The 18,832-nt window shown below is 39.1% G+C and overlaps 1 protein-coding gene across 1 annotated transcript in view; it reads right to left on the bottom strand.

The window, feature by feature from the left end:
- EXOC4 (exocyst complex component 4) overlaps window positions 1–18,832 on the bottom strand; it is a 923,760-nt gene that overhangs the window by 71,698 nt on the left and 833,230 nt on the right. The window contains exon 15 of the mRNA XM_006144991.1: window positions 1,102–1,243. Within this exon, the coding sequence (XP_006145053.1) occupies window positions 1,102–1,243 (142 nt within the window). The remainder of the gene's footprint in view (window positions 1–1,101; window positions 1,244–18,832) is intronic.

Here is an 18,832-nt window from a genome sequence, read left to right as displayed (position 1 = left end):
AAAACCCTTATTAATCAATTTTATGTTAATTACACATTAAAATGATAATATTTTGGATATATTGAGTTAAATAAAATATAGTACTATAATTCTTTTTACCCATTTTCTTCTACTTCAAATGGAACTATTAGGAAATTTAAAATAGTCTATGTGGCTTGAATTTGTACTAATAGCTCCCATTATCTTCCTATTGAATAGCACTGCTTGATTCCATTAAACTATCTAATCGTTTTAGGTGCATTTATCAGAAATTATCTTTTTTTGTTTATTTATTGGCTGTTTTCCCCCCATTAATATATAATGCTATGAGAGCAGGGACCTTAAATGTTTTGTTCATGGCTGTATCCAGGTTTTAGAACACTGCTGGGCACAAAGAAGGCACTCAATTGATACTTGTTGAATGAACGAATAATTGAAGATTTCCCAATCTTCTCTACCTACCATTTCCATATGTACAATAATAAAGCTTACCAACGATAACAGAATAGCCTACATAGCAGGGGAAAGAACGAGAGTCTGAGAGTTTGCCATCTTTGAAACTATTTTTTAAAGTGACTTTTAATTTAATCTCTTCATATGGGTTTTAAGTTCTCTGAAGAAAGGGATCCTATTGATTATATATACACTCTTTATGATTTTTTACCTTGGTAAAAATATTAGTGACAATCAGGTCACCACGATCACAAAGCTACCATGTTTTGAATACTTACAGTGAGGCATGTGTTATGCTAATTATTTATTATTTCATGTATAAAACTCCTATAAGTTAGCAATTACCATTTCCATTTTTAAAATGGGGAATCTGAGGGTTTGTAAAATGAATGAACTGACCTGAGATTGCCTAGTTGGTATGGACATTCAAATTCAAGGTCATCCTCACTTCATAGGCCATGCCGACTCTGAGCCAGCACACGAACAATACAGCATATGCTTGAATACTTTAAGAGTGACTGAATAATGGTAAAAGTTATTTTCGGTGTAAAACAGGGATAGCATCCCTAATAAGAACCCAGAGTTATGGTGACACTCCCCAGAAATAAGCAAGTGACTCATGAACTATAGTGCGATCAAATCACAAAGTCCTGTGCTTGGCCGTCATACCTCACTTCCAGGTGCAAGACCAGCAGGCAACGGTCAGCCATATCCTGGAACGATTTGGCGAGTTCGCCCAGAGTCTGCATGATCTGCTCTGACACTGGGGGGAGATCCATGTTCATGTGGTTATCTTGAGCAGGCGAAAGCACTGTTAGGAGAGGTGAAGACAAAAGCTCATCATTTAATTACATGACTACAGATTTTGTTTTTTTGAAATGACATATTATTTTGCTGTTCATTTTTTTTTTTTTTTTACCAATTTGGCTAATGCTAGTGTTGGCAGCGTTTCAAGACCTAGACATGACAGACTATTTCTGGACTTGATTAAATATAGTTCAGCTTGTTTTCTTGAGTCAGTTCATAGAATGATAGTCATAGAAGCTTAGCATTGGAAGTGGACTTGAGTCGTATGTCCCAACCACTTGCCTGTGTCTTTTGTACATCTTGAAGTGATTATTCAGCTTCTGGTTACATTCTCAGTTTATGAATGGAAATCTGTATCATTGAGGCTGTCTATCGCATCTCTGAAAGATTTGATCAACTACATCAAGTCGTTATCTGTCATCACTAACTTTTTTTTTTTTTAAATTAAGACAGGGTATGTGCTTGTCAGAGAGAGACAGAGAAAGAAAGTGAGACATCACTCCCCAAGAGAGATGGTCATGCTGCAATTCCTTCTCCTCCATCCTGTTCTTGAGATCTTGGATACACACACACACATGCCTGGAGTGAGTTTCAAGCAGCCAGGTCCAGGACTCAAACTGTGGCCAGACATGTGGAAGTCCAGTGATGTAACTGCTACGCCATCTGCCGGCCTCCGTCATCACTAGCTTCTAATCCTTAGCTCTGATTCTACTTGACTTGACAATCATTCTTCCGTGTGTCAATAGTTCAAGTATGGAGGATACCTATTTGGCGTTCTTGAAATCTTCCCTTTTCCAGGCTAAATGTCTCAGTTCTTTATTCATTCTTCAAACAATTGGATTGAATCGTTTCATAATTCTCAAATTTATTGACCAAAACATTCTGGTTTTTCTAAATCTGTCTTGAAATATGAGACCAGAACCAAGTAGAGTAAATACTCTGGAAAATCCTGACCTGCCTATACAGAATGATTAATTTACCCTTTCTTGATGCTGCATAGCTTGTGGCAGGGAGCGGAAGTATATTGCGTTCTACTTTAATCCTATTATAGATAACTGATGGTCAACTAAAAGCCCTGAAAACACCTATTTGGTTGGTAGAGAATATATCTTCTATATTCTCACCAAAATAATCTATTAAAGTATTTACAGCACTTGGACATTTTCTTCAGGAACATACTGAACAGCAGAAATATGAACTGCCTTTGTCTGTAGACTTCTATAATACTTCCAGTTTGCCACAGTTTCTCAAAGATCACCATGAGTAATTTGATAAACTCATCCAAAGGTGCTCTTCATTCTTTAGAGCCTCAAAGGTTTGCCTTAGGTCTTGGCTCTACCACTTGTTTTATGTGACCAAAAGCTAATTATGTAAATTCTTTCCTTAATTTCTTCTTCTGTTAAATGGGAATAATATTACCTATATGATCCAGTTGAATGGATTTACTGTAGCTAACACTTAGAACAGCACCATATAAAACTTACTCAAGATTAATATAAATAAGAAACTATCATTTTTCTTTAGTATGTGAATTACCCAGATTGTCTTAAATTTACTTATAGCAACAGAATACTTGTAAAATAACTCCATCCATCTTGAAGTTTGATTTAATTCATCAGTATTATTTGCTTTTGTTTTTCTCTTTTGGAGAGGTTTTTGCTATAGGACATGTGTGCTCATCACCAGAAAGAGAGAGAGAGAGAGACAGAGAGACAGAAAGCGATAAATCACCCCCCAGGGGGGATGGCCACACCGCAATCCCTTCTCCTCCATTCTCCTCTTGGGATCTTGGGCACGCACACACATGCCTGGTGTGAGTTTAAGCCACTAGGTCCGGGACTTGAACCATGGTTGGCTACATGGGAGTTCAGTGACATAGCCATTACGCCAACTGTTGGTACCTTATTTACTTTTCTGTCTGAAAATCCTTCTGTCAGAAGATATAGAGTCCTGTGGAAGAAGAGCTCCCTATACTTAGGGCACATGAGATCTGCTGAGGCATCACTGACTAACTCAGGGGACCATTCACTTTACATGGTGTGGAGTCGACAACTGGCTGTGGCAGTGTCTACAGGTATGCCCTTTCAGTTATAGCCTTTCCTAGACTTGGCCAAACCCAGAGAAGGGCCTAGAGAGATAATCCAGATTTATGATGTCCACGATTAAGTTCTTCTCTGTGGAACTAGACACTAGTAAATTTAAAAAAAACCACGGCAAACATAAAAGTACAAATGTTCAGAGGAACTGCTGTGTAAAGATGAAGGGAATGTAATGTGTAGGTTTTCTTTTTTATAAAATTATTTATTTAACTTTATTTATTCATTCATTCATTTTTAATTTGACTAGAGAGATACGGAGAGAGAGAGAGAGAGAGAAGGTGAGAGAGCAAGCCACAGGTCCAGGACTCGAACCATGGTCAGCCATGTGGGAGCACCCAGCGCCTTAACCACTACACCACCTGCTGGCCCCGTAGGTTTTCAATTATCACTAGCCTTGGCATTATCTCACTACCATCAGATGTTCACTACCGTCATCTGCGGAAACTGGAGGTATGATATTGCATTTCCCTCCAGTGTTAATGTCATTCACATTGTTTGATTGCAAGACAAGATCACTGCCTTAATAATGATTTCACCTGGAGGGCTAGATGAAAGTAACTATGAGTAACGCTGTTAATATATTTCAAAGAATTTTTGGGCTTTCCAGTCCATAAATTGCTCTGCTGTGTGACACTGACTATGTCATGAAGTATTATCTATGTACCAAGGAGAAGAGGCAGAAATTGGACCTTGAAGTTTTATTCATGATCTGAGGTCCAAAGCTACAAAATTGGACCACATTCTATCAAAGGCATTCTGGACAAATCATACGAGAAAATTTTTTAAAATGCCCCTTTCCTATTACAGGAATATAAAATTTCATCATGTGGAATTGACTATGGCAAAGTACAAGTTAAAAAAAATCCAAGAAGAGTAAGTCAATGGCAAATTAGCTGCCAAGCTAAAACTTGCAATGAATGAAGTAACGGTAGTTTCAAAGAGTAGCACACTACACTTTGTTTGACTGCAATCTAGAGCAAAAACGTAATATTTTATTAAAGCGACAGGAAAAATTATGCCCAATTCACTTCTAAAAGGCCACCTTGTGAATTCCTGAGGGCTCACTGAAATTTACAAAGTTTTCCTAACAAGAAGGAATATATTGAGCAAAGAAATGCTGAGCATGGCAAACAGACAACACAAAACAATTAACTAGCTCTTAAATGTCAAATGGAAATCTACAAAAATGCGATGCTAACAGAATCTGCTCGGGACGCTAGTCAAGATACAGGGTAAATGCATGTGTACACACACACACACACACGTGTGCACCCATACCCTTTCATAGGTTATGTGGTTGTATTAATATATTGAATTGTCAGAGAGTCATGATGTATTTTGCTATGTTTTTCTATGTAAAAATGCGTCATGATTTTCTAATATTATCTCAGGATTGCTCTTTCTATCAGCAAACCCATAAGCACTGGGCTATAAAGACAATTACGTACTCCATCCCTTTATTAAGACATATGTTTTGAGCTTCTTCTCTAATACTGGGATGAATGACATGAGATCATTCATAATATCTTTGTTCCTCTTATGACCACTGCATAATAGCATGGGTTTTTAGGGTTTCCAGCTAACTGCTTGTGGCAACATAACTACAGCTTTCTGTACTATATTATTGGTCTATATGAAGACGCTGAACTTTCTGGAGCAGACACTGCTTTCTTGGGAAATCACCATATATCTCCAGTTGTGATCTATCTTGTATTCCTAGCCTGGTTTGTAATAGCAGTGGTCACATGTCACAGTCTGGCTACCCTGAGAAAAGGCTTCTGCCCTTCTGAGAAGGTTTTTGTTTTTCCTTATGAAAAGAGACAGATAAGGCTGGTCTCCTGTTTTCCCCTTTCCCCTTTTCCTGATTTGAATGTGGTACCTGAAGTTGTAGCAACCATTTTGCTGAGAGGGATAGACTGAGAACCAGAAGAGGTGTTGGTCTAAGTACTGCTGAAACACTGGCCAATACCAGCAACTACTTGTCTTTAGGCTTCTTGCTGTATTAGGAAAACAACCACTGCAAATTTAAGCAAGCAAACAAAGTTGCTGTCAAGTTTACTCCTATTTTCAGCCTCTGAATTTTTTTTTTTTTAAGTTTTTGCCACAGGGCACATGCACTCACCAGAGAGAGATAGTGAGGGGGAAAGTGAGGAATCACCCCCTGCCACTGCCCGGGGAAAGTCCACACTGCAGTTCCTTGAGATTTTGGGGATGCATGCACATGCACCTGGTATGATTTTCAAGCAACCAGATCCGGGGCTCAAACCCCTGTCAACTATGTGGGAGTTCAGCACTTTAATTGCCATGTGATCTACTGGCCCCAACCTTTGAGATTTTAAGTTCTAATATCATATTCTCAGATCAAAACCAGTTCTTCTAGTTTTCTCATACTTGACTGCCAATATCCCCCTTACGCAACTTTAGCTGTAATTCCTGTGTCTTCTCCTGGTAGTGTAGGTGCCTTAGGGCTCCAGGCATTGCACAGCTCCTCCTTGGAGTTATTCCTTCACAGGTAACCTCACCTCCCTTGAATCCTCTTCTTTCGCTATAACTGCACTAACACTCCATCTAATTCTACATCTCATCCTTTAAAAGGAAAACAAAACAAAACAGAGATATAGATGGTTGCCACTAAAATGTTATGGATATTTATCTCGAAAAATGCTTTCAACACCACTTGCCGATCCTTTCACTAGAATTTGGTTAGCTCCTCGTCCTGTCTCGGCATCTTGGCCAGTCATGTTATTCCCCTCAGGCCCAGTTTTACCTACTGCTTATTACTCCCCTTATAAGGGACTTGGGTTCTTATGAAGACTTCGAAACAACTGTTAACACTTGCTTTTTCCCCAGTCCTGCCTTCCATCAACTCTTCAATGAACCACAGTGTGATTCCTGCCTTTTTTTCTGTACTAATATTATTCCGATGGTCATCCATGATAGGCTTTTTTTTTTTTCTTTTAAGGCTTTTTGTTTTATTTATTTATTTTTGGTCACAGAGAGAAACAGAGCAAAGGAAAGTGAGAAATCACCTCTTGGGGGGGAATGGTCATGCCTTCATTCCCTCTCCTCCATTTTTCCCTCAGGATCTTGGACATGCATGCACATGTGCCCAGTGTGATTTTCAAGTCCCTGGGTCTGGGACTTGAACCATAGTTGGCCAAGTGGGAGTCCAGCACCTTATCCACCATGTCATCTGTTGGTCCCCATCAATGATATTCTAATGGCCAGATCTGCCAGGTGCTTGTTAGTCTTGATCTCATAAAAGTTCTCTGTGATTTTTCACTCACTGGCCTTTTACTTCTTGAAAGTATGTCTTCTTTTGGGTAATTCAGTACCATATACTTCTGGGTGCTCTTTGAACTCTCTAAAATTTCTTTCATAATTTCCTTATGAATCCACTTCCTAGAGCCCACCCATAAGTGCTGGTGTTCCAGGGATTTATTTTCTCTAGTGGTCTTCCTTACTTGCCATTTTTCAGAGTGAGCATATTCATTTTCATTGTTTGCACAATTATCTGTGAATTGATGACTCTTAAATCTTATATAATTAACTATTTCCAAGGTATCTCTACCTGTAGCTCCCATAGGCATCTCAAATGCATTGTGTTCAGAACTAAACTCATTACCTTTGTTTAGCATCTGTTTCTTTATCACAAATTACCCTTCTCTTGGTGGTATATCAATTTAGGAATTTAAGCTGAAAATAAAAGTATAATCTTTAATTCTCTCCAGCAAGACTGATTTCTGTAAATTTTATTTACTAAATATTTTCTTAATATTTGTTGTCTCTTTTTCTATATCTACTGCCACTTCCTTGGTTTAGATCTCATCTTTTCCACGGTCTACTGTAATAGCTGCCTGATGGCATCTTTGACTCTTGTCTAGCCCCTTTTCATTTAATTATATATTAATTAGAATTATTTATCCCAAACACAAATTTGACTAGGCTAATTTTTTATATAAATAACACTGATGTTTCTCATTGCTTGTATGATCAAGTCTAAATAAAATTTTCTTTCTTTCTTTCTTGTCTTTCAGCTTGTTCCCTTCCCAACCCTGGCCCTTTGACCAATCACCATTTTAAAGCAAATTTTATAAATATTGTAAAACATACTGTTTCATGATTCTATACCTTTGATGGCTCTTAACTCCTCTCTCAAAATTATTCATGCTTTCTCTGGCTTACAAAGTCTTTTCTAACTTTGTAGGCAGAGTCAGCAGCTTTTCGAGGTGTGCTTCCCCCTCAACAATTCTAGCATAGTGGTTATTATGTTCCATTAACATTATCTGTTTATCAGTATGTCTCCCTTCCAGATCATTAATTCCTTCAGGGGAGGAATTACCTATTATATATATTTTCCCATTTTTAAGGCCAGCAGAATAACTGGAGGCATTACAGGAGTTTGATAATGCCTTTTTAATTAAACCAAACAAATGATTTAATTGACCAATATAACATGACAAAGAATCACACAAGAACAGATAGATAAGGATCAGAAAAAAAGAAGGAATGACTTGCCATTTCCAACTATAAATTTCTCCTTAATTTCCTGGGTTTACTCTAGAGAGAGAGTGGGGATAGGAAAGTAGTTCAAATAGCTGGCTTCCTATACTATCTTATACAGCACTCTTATAGAAATACAGTTTAAAATGATTCCTGTCAAAAAATCCCAAACCCAAAAAATCCTAATTCTGGCCAACTCCTTCAGCCCAAGTCCATCCCTGTACATTGTGTTGCCTTCAGAGGCCAACTTTATTTCAGGCGTAGTCAGTTCACCTTGCTGCAGCAGAGACTTGAGATTGCTTTTTTCTATTGACACAAAATCCCTGGCATGCCAAATATCCAGCATCTCTTCAGGAAAGCCAACATACTAACTGTCATGGAGAAGCAATCAGTATAGGACATTAGGATGTCTCAAGTGGTTCCCCATCCTAATATTAACCAGACTGAAATCTGTTTAGGTCTTAAAATTAGTCAAAATTAGACTCATTCAGACCCAGAAGAGCATCTGTTTTCAAGGATGCAGCTGCTACACTTTCAATGGCAACTTACTGTGACTTCTTTAATTGATTCATAAGAGGATGTCCTTGTGCATCTGCAATATTATCTAAAATTGTTACAATATTAGCTTAAACTGGCATCGGCTGTCATGAAGGTGATAAATTGAAAAGGGAAAGGTGGTTATCATGGCAGGAAAAGAAAGGTTAACCCTGTGAATTCAAACTTTTTAGCAGATAGAAAAAGACACTGAATAATGATCCTATGAGACTTTCTTACTAAAACCATTTGAGAAGATCAAATTTTGGTGCAATAATTATTTCTGAATCCCCTTTTCATTTACATGGAGGTGACAGAAACATGTAATGATCTGTGCTGTAACTTGTGATAAAATTATTTAAGTTCCAATCTTTCCACTTCTTATTTAGCTAACTATGGTAACTGCATTTTTCTAACTCCTAGTGCGAAGTATTATCAGGTCTCTGTAAATAATTTTGAGGTCCTTTGATGTTACCTAGCTGAACACTTTTCTTTCCAATGAAAATAGGAGTACTGATTCTGTGACACTGGAATTCACACGGCTTACACAAACAACGGGGACAGGGACAGTTGTCCCTCTGTTTTACCTCTTTTCTCTCCTTACATGACTATGAGATATTCTATTATCTAGCCTAGCATTTGGAAGGAATTAAAAAGTGTCAGACACTGTAATGCCACACTTTCAAGCTGGAACTTTAATGCCTGTTAGCTCTATCCTCAGTCTTTTCTGCTGTACCTACTTTTTATTCATTCCCCTGAATTATTTTTAAAGCTATACAAGCTAACTTTCTCCTACCCTATTGCTTTGTATACTTCAAGCACTTAATAAGTATTTGTTAAATAAATTATTTATGAAGCCTATTTTTGAAAAGCACAAGTAATTTTTTTAAAAAAAGATTTATTTTATTTATCACTACTAAAATTTTTAAAATTTGCTACAGAGCATGTGAGCTCACTAGAGAGAGAGAGAGTGAGAAAGCAAGTTGCCAGTTCCAGGATTTGAACTGTGGTTAGCCATGTGGGAGTCCACAACCTCAACCATCATGCCACCTGCAGGCCCCCTGAGCAAGTAAATCTTTACATACTGAAGTATTTCCTCTTTTTTCTACTTTAATAGGGAAATAAAGGCAAATGGAAGGGATTTTTTTTAAAAAAGGGATGGTGGCACAGAGGTAAAATGTGGCTCTCTGTGAGGCAACTAAATGGGAAGATTGCCAATTCGAGTCCAGAGACCTCCCTGAATATGCTGGGTGTGCATATACCCACATGGCCCTCCACGATTTATCGTTGATGGCCTATCATGGTTCATGATCCAGGCTGGCTGAGTCTAGGGGTAGACTGTAGCATTGAGACCCAGTTGAGGATGCTATCATTCTCTCTCACATATTAATGAAATAAAGACAAATTAAAAATCTTAAAAGAAAATAGAGCGGAGAAAGTAGAAGAAATTCATTACCAAGAAGGTAAAAAAGACATAAGAATGTGGGACCTGGAGGATGAGGGCATGGTATCTTACTTAAATTTCCTTTTCACAACCTGGTCACTTAATTGATGATATATTTATGGTTTAAAAAAAGCTTTTTTGAATACGGAGGGAACACATATGGCATAGGTATAGAAGGCAGAGGCCTACTTCCTTTTCTGTGGTACTCTTTGTTATTTAAATGATCAAGTATTATACCTCTTCTCCCTGTTGGTTATAAGACTTTGGACAATATAATTTTTAAAAAGAATTATTTTATTTATTTATTATTATTATTTTTAATCTGACCAGAGAGAGAGAGAGTGAAAGTGAGAAAGCAAGCCACTAGGTCCCAGACTTGAACCATGGTATGTCATGTGGGAGTTCAGAGTCTTAACCACCATGCCACTTCCTAGCCCCTGACAAAATAATTTTTTTAGTGTCTCTTAGACATCTCTTCTGAAGTGTCTTATATTACCCTAACTATAGACAGTAATTCTTTGGAAAAGAAAAGATATACCTAGCTAACTCACTGCCCATCTTAATATTTCAGATGTTCATGAACATTTGTTTGAGAAAGTATTATTATGAGATCTTTCCTATATTTTCCCCTCAAAAAACCTCCAAAAAACAAAGACTGAATTCTTTTTTAAAAGTAATTATTTAATTTATTATTATTTTAATTTTCTATAGGACATGTGTCTATATCAGAGAGAAAGAGGGGGGAAAGTGAGAAAGCAAGCCACCAGGCCCAGGACTTGAACCACAGTTGGCCAAGTCAGAGTCTAGCACCTTAACCACCATGCCATCTACTGGCCCCAAAGACCAAACTCTTATAAAGAACTTGTGCTTGGGCTGGCCTGCAGTGCAGTGGTTAAATACTGTGCATTAGGAGGCAGATCCTACATGGTTGGCCATGGTTAGAGACTTTCATGCTTAATTTTCAGGATGCTTCCTAAAACTAATTTTCATCTCTATGAAACCATATTTTCTTGCTGACTCAAAGGAATATAATTTATTCTTCTGCTTTTTATTATTTATGGACTACATTTCTTAACAACTCTAAGCCTTGTTTACCTCATGAACACAACTCAGAGAGGGCCAAATAGGAGCATGTGGCACCTAGCACTGGGCCTGCCACAGAGCTAATGGACACCCTTTGAACAGTAGTGACATTCTGTTTTCTATGGAGACTTAGTAGATTTCATTTTGCACTATATTTGCCTAAAGTGTATCTGGGGAATTGTGAGGTCAGTGATAACAAAAACAACTTATTCTTCCTGATACCTCTCATAATCTATAGCTTTTTCTTTCTACATTCAGCAGACTGCCAGTAATGCATGTTGGATGTAATCTTCAAGTTAAGGACAAATCAGAGTTTTATATCCATTTTATCCCCATTACATCTCTACAATGCTTTTAACCTAAAGTCCTCCAAAGAGTTCATTAACCTGGAACATAGCTCTCTTTTAGGGTAAGAAAGTGAAGCTCCAAAAAGGTCTAAGCACTTGAAACAGAAGAATGACCAAATAGCAAACTACAGAGGAAGAACAAAGGAGATTCAGGTAAGGCCTATTCTGAAGAGCAAAAGAAAAGTAAGAGTCAAGGTAAAGATGGACGGTTGTTCCCTTAGGCTACCATGGAATAAGAAGCTGGTTCTGAGCCAACAGTATACACTACATACTGCACGGCTCCGTAGAGAAAATCCCATCCCTTTGCTCATGAAATAGTGCTTGATGGTAACAAGTCTTTGCCAGCCCCAGGTCCTCGCAGGCATTTAGCTTCGGGGTCATATCTACATACAGTGCAAACCAGCACCAGCGCGTGATTTTTACACCTTGTGATTGATAGTACAGACCTCAGTCACTTTCAGTCCTGGGGAGAAACATTAAGATTGATTTTTTTCCCCTCTTTATTCCAAATAATCTTCCCTGAGGCTTGGTAAAAACATCATCTACTAAAAAGCCTTGTGGTGTGGCCAATTCGGCTCCTGCTGGATATAAAAGAGAAATGGGGTGGCGACAGAGAAGCTAATGAGCAGCCTCTGTCCTTCTGCTGAAAAGCACCATTATGAGCTTTATTAGATTTCCATGGACTTTGTAAGCCTTTTGTTATTTCTGTAAAAATGCACATCAAAGAATCTTAAGGTGTTAACAAATGCTTAACCAGGTAGTTAGGTGAATCCGTGACACAGATTTAATTTTTAAGAGAAATTTAGAGGCAAAATATTACATGGCAGACATATATTTGTCTATGTGTTCAAACAGGATCCTTCTAGTTTTAACATTTGCTGGTTTTCCAAAGAGCCTTAGGGGATGGCTTATTTACAGGGTAAATTAGACACATTAAGGCTATTTACAAATGGGGAAATGGAATCAAATCAGAAATAAAGCATGCATGTTTCCCACTATGACACAGCAACTGAGTGCCACAAATACAGACAGAACTAAAGGAGTTGAATTGTAAATCCTATTGGATTTCTCTCTTGCATCCCTTTCTCTAGTATTTTTTCATGAGTTTCATTCTTTTTAAAAATTGCTATAAGTATATATGCTGTGGGGGAAGGAAGGGGTGGGCAGAGGAGAAGCAGCTCCCAGTGGGGGGCGTCTACCCCACAATTCCTTCTCCTTCATTCTCCTGTCAGGATTTTTGCCATGCTCACGTGTGCCTAGCATGTTTTTCAAGCTGCAGGGTGTGGGACTTAAACCATACTGTTAGCCACCTGGGATCCGGCACCTTAACCACTATGCTATCAGCTGGCCATCTATTTTTTTCTTTTTAAATTGCTAGTGAACACATGCACCTACAAGAGGGAGAGATAGAGAGCGAGCAAGCAACAGGAGAGCAAGACCAAGCACTCTCCAATGGGCATGATCGTGCTGTAATTCTTTTCCTACATTTCTCTACCCAATCAGTATTTGGGACAAACACACACATCTGCCTGAAGTGTGTATTCAACCACTGGGGCCAGGATTTGAACCACAACTGTCCTCGTGGCATCTAGCTTTCTATGTACAACACCTAACCACTGTGCTGGCCCCAAGAGTTTCTTGTTCAGGCATCTGAATCACTCATAGGTTTGGCCTGAAGTTGAATACTCGTTACTTTCTTGACTGAGAGGAGGTACAAACCCACTTTTATCTTTGTGTCCGTGGTATACAATGTGGCTTCTGGAACTAGTAGTAAGTAACTGGTACAGTGAATGGGAAGGCGTCCCCTGGAAGCAGACCTCAGTTCAAATTGGGAATTTTTCCTATGCTCTTTGAATGAACTTCTAACAGATTCCTCATCTGGAAAAGAAGGATCACTAAACTGAACTTTGCAGGATTCTGATGATTAAATAAGAAATCATGAAGACTTGGACTAGCAGTTGACACACCAGTGCTCAACACATGACAATCACTACTACTATTTATTTAATACGTCTGCATTGAAAACCCCGGAGTTCTCCTCCTCCCTCTACAGTGTTATGTAAGCACTGGAACCATTAAATTAGTTTTATACATTTGTTGGCAGAGTCTGGGTGACTGATCCTGCTGTTGGGCGGGCAACACACAGACACTGATTTATGGAGAAGACAGAGCTGACCCTGCCGCCAAGCACATAGACCATCACTGTGATTAGCTGTGCAGTTGGCGGGGGCTCCCTTGAAGCATGTTGGACATGAGAAATATAGAGAGAATTAGCTTGCTGACACACGGTGTGGGGTTTGCAGGTGTAAATCTTGCTAGGACAATTTCTGCTCAGTGAGAACAAGTGTGGCCACTTCTCCAGTCTGTGGCAAAGATAGCAGTTAAGTACCTTCCCTTTAATCTCCTTTGTGTCAGAGTCTGTGCAGGCTAAATTGATGATATGGTGCCATACACTTATTGACTAATGCCTTGTGAAGGTTAATAATATATGACCATATTTCTGTCTCGGTACGTTAATAACATACGGCTACTATTCACCCATCCATTCCAGTTTTCCCATATAATCCCTGGAACAATTAATAATTCATACATGTATTTCCAGAATCAACTTTCCTGAAAAGCAAAAGATTAATCATCTATTTTTATGATAGCTACGGGTAAACTACATAGAGAAGCAATCATTTATCAGGCTGATTATATAATCTGAAGACATTGCCTCAAAATCTAAATGACTTTCTCTAAGTAAAAGGATATAAATGTTCTCACATTATGAACAAAATTTTCCTACTTCTAACATTTCTTTTGGACTGACGGCCATTTCTTTTGGATTAGCCTAGAAAATAGTGGCTAAGTTCTAAATAACCATGAGGAAATTAAACCTATAAATCAGAGTGATATCTTCAGCATGTTAGCCTAAAGATTCATTGAAGTGGGGCCAGTAGGTGGTGTGGTGGTTAAGGCACTGGACTCCCATATGGTCGACTGCAGTTTGAATCCTGAACCTGGCAGCTTGCTTTCTCAATCCCTGCCCTGCTCCCCCTCTGGTGAGTGCAGCTACAGCAAATTTAAAAATAGTAATAATAAATAAAACTAAATAATTCTTTAAAAATGAAAGATCAGCACAAGGTGCTGGACACTCCCACATGGCTGACCCTAGTTCAAGTCCTGGACCTGACAGCTTGCTTTTTCACCTTTTCTCTCTCTCTGCCTCTCTCTGGTCAAATTTAAATAAATGAATGAATAATTAAAATGAAGTAATTCTTTAAAAAAAATTTTGGGGCTGACCGGTGGCATGGTGGTTAAGGTGCTGGACTTCCACATAGCTAACTGCAGTTTGAGTCCTGGACCTGGTAGCTTGCTTTCTCACTTTTTTTCTCTCTCTCTCTGGTGAGTGCACCTACTCGGTAGCAAATTAAAAAAATAAATAAATAAAATTAAATAATTCTTTACAAAAAGAAAGATCAGCACGATAAGAGCTCAATTAAAAAAAATTGGGACTGACAGGTGGCATGATGGTTAAGGCGCTGGACTCCCACACAGCTAACTTAAGTTTGAGTCCTGGACCTGGCAGTTAGCTTTCCCACTTTCTCTCTCTTTCTCTCTTTGGTCAAATTAAAAAAAAATTAAATAAATATTTCTTTAAATAAAAATTCAACGAGGTAAGACACATAAATCACTCAGGCCATTGACTGGCACAGAGTAAGTACTCAGCAAATCCAAATAATTATTGTTGAACCTCTGGTGGGAAACTCTGGAAGACTGACAATCCTATACTCATTTCCTTACTCAACAAAAAACTGTTCGAAGACCCTGAGAGTTATGTGTTTAGCTGTCCCATGGTTAGTGGTCAGAAACGAAATTATATATTACGCTATGTAAAATCATGAAGTTTTATTTATTTATTTATTTATTTATTTATTTATTTTATTTTTAGAGAAGTTTTTGCTATAGCATGCATGGGCTCACTGGAGAGACAGAGAGATAGAGAGACATAAATTGAGACCTCCCTGGGGGATGGCCACACCGCAATGCCTTCTCTTCCATTCTCTTGGGATTTGGGGCACGCACACACATGCACCCGGTGTGAATCCCAAGCCACTCGGTCCAGGATTTGAACAGTGGTCGACTACACAGGAGTCTAGTGACATAATCACTACGCCATCTGCGAGTCCAAAATCATGGCATTTTAAACTTAAATAATCACAAAAGTATGAGAATAGTATAGAATTCTAGCAATGTTCATATCAGTGAAGATATGTCATGAACAGAGAACTAGGGATAGGGACGGCAGGTTTAAATTTATCTTTTCATTTATAAAAGAGGGTGAATGACTTTCTCCAGAGTTGCCAGTTAAGTGGTAGGAATGGCATTGCAAGCAGGCGTGAGGTAGGTGAACGAAGTAGTGGAAAAGAAGAAAAGATACTCGACAGCAGCCTGGGAGGAGATACAGTATTTCTAACATTGTTTTGAGGAAAGAAGAAAGGACAGGGATATCCCTTTCTAAGGAAAGGATGTGTGTGGAGGTCTGTTCTTTAGCAAAGTACACTTAGGCGTTATTTTAAGAATTCATCTTTCCACACTGCCATATGGGTGTGCACGAACGAGCTGCTCTTGAGGGCATCAACAATGCCGAAGAGAGGCAAAAGCTAGTATCAGGCCATGTTTGAAGTCCTTGTCCAGGTTCTAACGGTGACGATGACGCATAGTTACACTGGCGGATTTGAAATCATCGATGGCCGTAGAGCTGGAAAGCCTGTTGTGAATATCACTGGCAGGTTAAGCCAGCGTGGAGTGATCAGCCCCCGAGTAGATGTGCAACTCAAAGATGTAGAGAAATGGTAAAATAATCTGTTCCCATCGTGTCATTTGGTTTTACTGTACCGACAGCCTCAGCTGGCATCATGGACCACGCAGAAGGGAGACAGAAACATACAGGGGGGAAAGGGGTCCTGGGATTCTTTTTCTAGAGATGTAATACACAACATACAAATAAAATGCCTCAATGGGGGAAAAAAATAAATGAAAGAAATTTCAAAAAAAACCTTTGAAACTGTTCCTGTGTTTGAGGGGTTGGGTCTGTCTCACTCCAAGAGGGCCAAAAATGTTATATTTATACTTTGAATCAACCTTTATTTCATGGCCACAGTTTATTTCTCTTCTGCCCAAGGCACTATGAGGAGAGGGGAGAAAGAAGACACATGGGTGTGATTCCATGCGGTTTAGGTAGGAGAGCAATGATTATGATTCTAAATAGCTGTTGCTGACACCGACGAGATTTCTGACCTGAAATGATAGAAATTGTGTTATTTTCACATGAAGGGCCAGAAATTGGGTTATAAATTATTTTAATATGCACGTAAAGACGCTGACAAATCAGGTCTTCTATTAAAGCTTAAAACAGCTGAATCAGAATTATTTTGGAAAGAGGCTCTTTATATTTACTACCACAGGACTCTTCTGATTTTATTTGCTTTCTTAGAAATGTGTTCCCCTTCATGTTACCCTAATCCAAATCTGCTATAAACAGGAAATAGGAAAATGCTTCTATGCCTTCGTCTGTTGTCAACTCGGTATCATCCCCAGCCACTTCCCTGGCGCCTAGGGACATTTCCCAACTTCTAGCCTGCAGGATTTGGGGTTTGGAGTGCGTTGCTGAGAGGTACTCCTAAATGATGAATAAGGCCAAAAAAAAAAAAAAAAAATAGGAAGTTGTCATGCTCTTGTGGTGGTAGGAAGATGCTCAGGTGGCTGCTAAAGAGAAGCTTGGGGCAGTTTCCAGGAGAGCTGCTGCCAACAGCTGCGTCCTCGCCCCAGGTAGGAGAAAACCTGGCTGCGTTTCCTGATATTTCCAGAAAGCCAGCAGCTAGTTTCCTTGCTTTTTGCTTCTTTCCGACTGTTTCCTAAGTTCTTTCAGCAATTTTTGAAACCTCTAATTCTCCGCATTAAATTCTCCATTTGAAATACCTATAATGGCTTGTTTTCCTAATTGAACCTTGATCAATGAATATAACCAGGTATTCATGAGGTATTTCTCAAGTATGACCCCTCGAATTTCAGAGAACATTTGGAACCAGAAGTAGGGGGATTCTCCCTAGGCTACCCTTCTATGTAACGGTGCAACTTCTCAGGCAAGGTTTCTAGAAGGTGCTCCGCAGTCATTCATCTTGCGCTCTCCACTCTCTCCCTTTTGCCTTCCCCATTTTAAGCAGAGAAGCTCACTTTATTTGCTACCCAGTTGAGATTTGGCAGTAAAAATCTGCCAGAAGAGAGGGTTCTGCTGCTTTAAAAAAAAAAAAAAAGGAAAGAAAGGAAAAAAGAAAAGAAAAACTGTTTACAATTCACTGCCCTTAAAATGTTAGGAATTGGTCACAAGGAAACAAGTTCTCATTGCATTCAACTCTCAAGTTGTCCAAGTTGGCACAAAAGTCAAATGTCTAAATTATAGCACAGTGTCTATAGACTGAGGATGAGTGGCAGGAATATCTACATAAACAGTGCATACAGGCCAGCACATGGCCTGGTGATTAAGGTGGCTGCATCCCACATGGCTGACCTTTGAGGTTTGTGTTCCAGACCTGGTAGCCTGAGAAACATGCTGAGCATGTGTATGTGCATACTCAAAATCCCAAATGGAGGGAGAGATAGAGAAGGAATTGTGGCAAAGCCAATTTCCTCCTGGGGAGGTCTCTCTCTGATGAGTGCATGTGCCCTCTGGCAAAATTTAAAATATTTTTAATAATCATAATATTTATTTGGCATAAAGGGACCTGCTTTTGCCTTATTGTTTTTTTTTTTTTTGTTTTAGTTACATGAACTCTAGTATTTTTTTAAAAAATTTCGGTGTTTACTGAATACTATAAAAATTGTGATTGCTCTGATTCTTAATAATACATTCCAACATTCCCTTGCAAAGTAGCTTCAGCCCTCTCTTCAGAGAATATTTAGAGAATATTTCACTTTTTATTTATTTATTTTTTTAGAGAGATTTTTGCTATGGGGTACATGCACTTGCTGGAGAGACAGAGAGAGACAGAAAGTGAGAAGTCATCCCCCAGAGGGGATGGCCATGGCTCAGTCCCTTCTCCTCCATTCTCTTCTTGGGATTTTGGGCATGCACGCACACATACCTAGTGTGTTTTAAGCTGCCACGTCTGGGACTCAAACCACAGACAACTCTGTGGGAGTCCAGTGATGTAACCATTACACTACCTGCTGGTCCCTCATCTGCTTTCTAATCTTTCAGAAAACTGTGCCATGGATTTTTCTATTATTATTTAAATAAACCCCAGGTAAAAGATCTATTAGAGATCTCAATAGATCAGCCTTCTTAGTAAGGATGCTTGATTTGGAGCTGCTTTGTAAACCTCAGCTTCAAGGGACCAGCAGTTAGTGCAATGTCTATGTCGCTGGACTCCCATGTAGTTGACCGCAGTTCGACTTCCGGAGCCAGTGGCTTAAACTCACACCAGGCGCGTGTGTGTGCATGCCCAAGATCCTGAGAGGAGAATGGAGGAGAAGGGATTGCAGCGTGGCCATCCCCCCGGGGGGTGATTTCTCGCTTTCTGTCTCTCTGTCTCTCTCTC

This window comes from Tupaia chinensis, unplaced genomic scaffold, assembly GCF_000334495.1.
Source record: "Tupaia chinensis unplaced genomic scaffold, TupChi_1.0 Scaffold000140_1, whole genome shotgun sequence".
Lineage (NCBI taxonomy): Eukaryota > Metazoa > Chordata > Mammalia > Scandentia > Tupaiidae > Tupaia > Tupaia belangeri.
Note: the sequence above shows the minus strand (reverse complement) of the source record. Positions and strands in the feature narration are given on the sequence as shown.